Source organism: Acyrthosiphon pisum, chromosome A1, assembly GCF_005508785.2.
Source record: "Acyrthosiphon pisum isolate AL4f chromosome A1, pea_aphid_22Mar2018_4r6ur, whole genome shotgun sequence".
NCBI classification, from domain to species: Eukaryota; Metazoa; Arthropoda; class Insecta; order Hemiptera; family Aphididae; genus Acyrthosiphon; species Acyrthosiphon pisum.
In genome coordinates this window covers 133,512,280-133,518,315 of record NC_042494.1, presented here as the reverse complement: position 1 = coordinate 133,518,315, position 6,036 = coordinate 133,512,280, and the positions used below count along the sequence as shown (strand labels likewise).

Below are 6,036 nucleotides of genomic sequence, written 5' to 3'. Positions count from 1 at the left end.
AACTACTCGTCACGATTTCGATTTTCATGTATCAAAATATTAAGAAAAATTTTCTGATTTGGAATACAAAATTAAAACACTATGTTGTCATTCAAAAAAGTAAATAACTTAAATAATTATAAGGATAAAAAATATTTAAAAATATAATTTTTTAAGAAAAACGTTGTTTTATAAGCGACTTGAAAGTATGTAAAAAAATATTTTCAAAAAAACTTACAATTTTTTGAAATAATGAGTGTTGTTTGATAAAAGAATCACCCGGTATATATTTTTTAATCATGATATAACTGAAATAAAACGTAATTTAATTCAAATCATTATTGTTAAAGGAATGTACACCAAAAAAAGTTACATTTAAGTATTGCAAGTTGTTTAGTTAAGTTTTAATTGTTAAGATAAAACAAATTTTTCAATTTCTATTATGAATGTAAAAAATAGTGAACAATGAATAAAATCATTATAATCATATTAATTAAACAACATTTCATGGAAGATTTTTACTGCATGTTAAAAATTATGTAATTTATAAAAAAAAAACGAATGCTGAACTAATCATTATAAGGTGATTAAATATAGAAATTATTATTAATTGTTAAGTCATATTATTACAATTAACATAGTAGTGCATGCTATTACATGCTGATAACATTAAGTTATTAAAAAACATGCTTTTAATTCAAAAGTCTAGTACTCTGATTAATTCTTAATACATAAAGCACAAAAATTAACAAGTGATGCTAAAAAAAATGTTTTCAACTATATATAAATTATATAGGTAATAAACTAATTATTTTTTGAAGAGCAAATGTATAACTTAAGTTTATTCATTTGTATATTTTTTTAGTATCACTTGTTTTTAACCAATTTTAAAGAAAAGTCTGTAGGTGTTATCTACATTTCTATCTAAGTAAGTATCTAAGAAAGGTCATGCATTTTAGTAACAGAATAAATTAAATAAGTAAATAAGACTTACTAACCATTTTGATAGGATCCCGTTTTAGTCGCTGAAAAAATTAGGAAACTATTCACACATTGTATTATTTGTTTTGAGGTAAAACATCCTCACTAGTAGTTCATTTTAAAACATTATTTTTGCTCACATTAATTACAAAGAAGAATTAAATAAAAAATACTTGAATTAAATGTAAAAAAAAAAGAAAAGGATAGAAGAACATTTAGAGTTTAGATTTTAATAATTTTATGCAATAAAAAGTGTATACCCTTATTAAACATATTTATTAAAATAATTAAAATTGAAGCCAAATAGTCCTGTAACAATTGAATTTTTTTAATCGTGCACTGATTTATATCCACCACCGTACTTCTTGCCACAAAAAAATGTTGAATATATTTATTAGCTGTATACATTTAAAAAATAAAACATAGTTATACAAGGCTTTTGAAGAAAAATACAACAAAAAAACCTAATATTTTAAGTAATAAAGCTTTTATAATTAAGATAATTAAATATCAATAACCATGTTTTTTACAGTTCCAAATTCTATGAAATATATCAAACAATATTTTTAAATATCGAGAGATTTATAAATGTATATTTTAGCATGTTAAATAAAAGAGTAATTTAACTTCACCAAAGAAAAAATAAACAATAAACTTAAATGTAGGTATAGCTAATTAAAATTATGCATTATTTAAAAACCTTGTACACATGTCAACAGACATAATTAATTTTTGGAAAAATGAAGATGTAAGTCAATTGTGGGTACTCTTTAAATACCAAAAATAACAGTGAAAAATATTTTTTGTAAATATTGTGATTTTTGGCATGTGTGCAAAAATGAGTGCATCTTAAACTTTGTGTTTTTAGAAAATAATTTATATCATATACAATTTACCTTTCAAAATGTTGAATGTGACTGGAGCACCTGTGGGCACACATTTTACAAGCTCAAATCCAAGAATATAAAAAAAAAAATCTAACTAAAAGTAGAATAAGACTATAATACATGCAGAATTGCAGACTCAAACATAGAATCTATAAATAATATATTATAAGTCATAATATGTTATATATGATATAAGATTTACGTTTGTAAAAATGTATTACAGTACAATCTCGATAATTCGGCCGTTTGATAATCCGATACGTCCAGTAATCCGGCTATTTTTACCTATACGTACTTAAATATAAAATTACTATTCTTAACGATAAAACATTAAATAGAACTAAGTAATTACAGATTAAATACGAATAAATTAAACTTATTAGTTATAGTTAAGGCAAAAAAAAATCCTAGAGCTTTTAAAAATGTAAACCTTACTGTTGATTAGAAAAATCATAGCAAAGCATGGATGACCATGTCTGTTTTTTTCTGAATGGTTTCATGAAACATTTGTACCATCAGTGGAAAAATTTAACAAAAAACATAACTTATCTAAAAATGCCTTGCTTATTTTAGACAATTGCCCTGGGTATCCTATTGATGATTTAAATCACAGTTTTATCCGTGTAATGTTTCTACCACCTAATGTTACACCAATTATGCAGCCAATGGATAAGAATGTTATTCAGGCAGTGAAAATGCACTATAAAAAGGTCTATTTTACAACGTTTTGTCTAAAGATAACTGTGTGATTAAATCTTTAAAAGAAATTAATTTTAAATTGCGAATGCTTGGACAAATATAAGCAAAAAGGTGATTGTTTTTATATGAACCCCTGTTAATCTGGCAGTAGCATGGTCTGATATGTGTAGGATTACCAAGATTGTACTGTATTTATATTTGAAGCCTGATACATACAACCTCATACATTAATGACATCAGTTGTTTTAGATTATTTAATGATTATAATTTCTGTCAATACCATCTTTCTATGAAAAATAAATCATCATATATTTTGATTTCATGCTATCAATATCTGATAAAATCTTTTCACCAGACTTTGGTAAAATTGAATGTTGATCATTGGATTTATAAATTCAGGCATTTGGCCATAGTGGTTCATCATATACTTTGATGTGTTATAAATTGTTAATTTTACTCAAATTTAGATTCTAATTGCTGAACAAACTATAGTAGCCAACTAAATTATACAAAGTTTCTAACCGTAAACTATTTTTTGACAGTAAATGAGTAAAGAAATCAAATTTATAGTTTCCATAATTTATTAACTCATAATTTGTAAGAAGTGACTAAACTTGTATAAAGCTATATTTTTTTTGTAGGTATTATAATCATGCTCACAAAAATGTTTTTTATAAATATAAAATAAATACAGGACGATTCTTTAAAAAGCAATCACATTAATATTGACATGCATTTACTTTTTTTTGAATACTTATATTTTATTTTTATAAAATTAGCGGTAGGTACCTACATACAATTCTAATATTTTATACTGTCCATATGTTTATTGGAAAAACAAACTATGATGTACTTTAGATTTGTAAATAGAAACCTTAATATATAATTTCATAATGTGAAGCTGTTTCATATAAATATTGAATGATAGTTTTTTGGCAATGGGTGATCAGTGAAGTTATTGGTTTACCAATACGCTCATATAAACTTTGTATGTTAAGTATAGTCCGCGACATGAAAAGTGGCAAGTGTGTACCGTGACCCGTTGCGGCTACCCTACCGGTTAGCCATTGGTTCTCAACCTATACCGTATACTGCGCGTAATTATATTATATATATGTAATTGATTAGAAACCAATGAGGCGAAACGGCTGCTAGGTTCGCGGCGGTCATTTGCCACTTTTCATGTCGCGGACTATAGTAGTTATTTACATAAAACAAACATATTAGTTTAATACTCAATACAGGGTCACTTACCAAGCATGCTCACCCTATCTTTTCTTCAATAATTCAGTTATTGAAAATCTAATTTTTGGAAAATTTAAATATACTTTAAGACCATATTTTCAAAATCTTGAGATTTTTAAGTAATAATTGATGAGTATCCTGTGGAGATACAAACTTCTGTTTTTAAAATGAGAAAAACTCCCATTTTTTAACTGTAAATTATACAGTGTTTTCTGAAATTGTATGTATCAGAATCAAAATTTGTACGGGTAGATTTTTTGAGTTATTCAACTTTATGTTTTAAGGATTAAAGGTCCATGGTATAATGGGTTTATAAGAAATGGGGGGCTATGTTGATTTGAAAATTATTGTAGTGATTAATATATCAATATCAATAATTTGTTAAATGGCCCAAGTAAAATAAATATTGTGTCTAGTTTTACATCTATTTTATATTTATGTAAAACCATTTTTAAGGACTATTATGCTTAATACAAACATTTTAATAACTAAGAAACTACTCATTCAAATTTGCTCACATCAAAATGTTTAAAAAAATTAACCACTAAATAATTTACAATAAAAAGGGGGTTGTCATTTGAAAAACAAAAGGTTGTATCACAGATCATTCCTGAAGTAGAACAAAAAAATCAAATATTTGAAAATATGGTCTTTGAGTCTATCTATAAATTCCAAAAAATCAGAATTTGTATAAATTCATTATTAAAGGAAAAAATGATGGTGAATCACCTTGTATAACTACATATAGTTTAGAAACTAATTCCACGTTTTAGTTTTAGATTATGAAAAACAAACAATAGATTATTATTATAATATTACAACAAATAAAAACATAAAGGGAGTAAAAATGTTAGCATTGTATGTATCCTAAATATTTTTTTCTTCAAATAAGTTGATGAATTCCATACATTGTATAATGCATACAAAAATGTCTGAATAATTATGATAGTATTACAATATTAATTTTATAACCAAACACCTATCTACAATCTACCTACATAAAAACATTTAAATATGGGTAAATAATAACACTAATTATAACTAAACTAAACATATAATAATTTAATACAATATACAATAAATTATAATGTATTTGAGTAAAATAAAGTTATATCAGGTTAATTAAACACTTACGAGCAGGAGACTGTTGATTTATAGCTATCTGTTTGTATGTAGATGGAAGCGCCATATTTCCAAATAATTATAAGACAGTTCTATAATTCCATCACAAAAATACAAATGTTTAGTATATTTTTAAAGTTTAAAGTGTTTAAATACATTGTGTAAGTATTAATTGTAGAAAAAAACTGATTACTTAGTTTTAAATACTGATAAGTGATAAAATGATTCTTTCCAAAATATGCATGATCTCAAATATGTAGAGCATAAAAGACTGTGGAAATGTGTGGCTGGAACTATTTTTTCCCTTTTGCTATAACTATTAATTAATCAATAAAATGGAGATTTCTAATAACGATAAATTACGATAAAGATATTGATTAATGAAAGTTCCTTAATCCTCATAAATTATAATATATTTAATGATCGTTTAATATAGCAGAATTTAGGTAGACCAAAGATGGAACAAGTAAAAAAAATTATCTGTTTTGAACAGAACTATAAGTTATAACATTATTTTGCCTATCAAATTTTTAAAATGTTCTTTCATAACTAATAATTGAATAATTAATAAATTACAATTGGATCATGACAAAATATGTATAATTTGTTGGTAAAAGCATCACTGAAAAGTTAACAGAAGTATTAGGAGTCGGAACTGTATGAGTATGATATTATTTAATAACTAACACCTTTCATAATATAGATAGAAAGTTAAGTCACAAAAAAAAAAAAAAATATTTATTATAGGCACACAGTAATATATTATGATAATTTATGGATAATCGATTTACTCACTATAAATTCAGGATTGGACCGGGTAGCTAAAATATTAAGTTTTTCAGTGATACAGTTGAAGTTGTTAGTCGCCGGCACAGAAAAGTTACAAGTATTGAGGTATACTTAAGTCACCAAAACCAGACAATTAGACTTCAAAGTTCAGACTTCGGAAACCGAAGTAGCCACTATCCACTAGCCAGTTCCAGACTTCCAGTACGCGAGTTTAGCGACATGCCGACATTTCTTTTGCTTTGCTAGTAAATAGTAATTCAAGTTTTTATCACACATCAACAATGGTAACAGCCAAACAACCAACAACACAAACATTTCCAACCATGGTAGAAAA

General features: G+C 25.4%; 1 protein-coding gene across 1 annotated transcript in view; it reads right to left on the bottom strand.

Annotated features, from left to right (window-relative positions):
* Positions 1-5,965, bottom strand: part of LOC103308638 (ataxin-2 homolog) — a gene marked incomplete in the record, with an annotated part of 47,026 nt that extends 41,061 nt beyond the window's left edge. Inside the window, 4 exon segments of the mRNA XM_029488360.1 lie at positions 978-1,004; positions 1,857-1,886; positions 4,926-5,005; positions 5,709-5,965. Coding sequence (XP_029344220.1) covers positions 978-1,004; positions 1,857-1,886; positions 4,926-4,980 — 112 coding nt within the window.
* Positions 5,966-6,036: the final 71 nt, after the last annotated feature.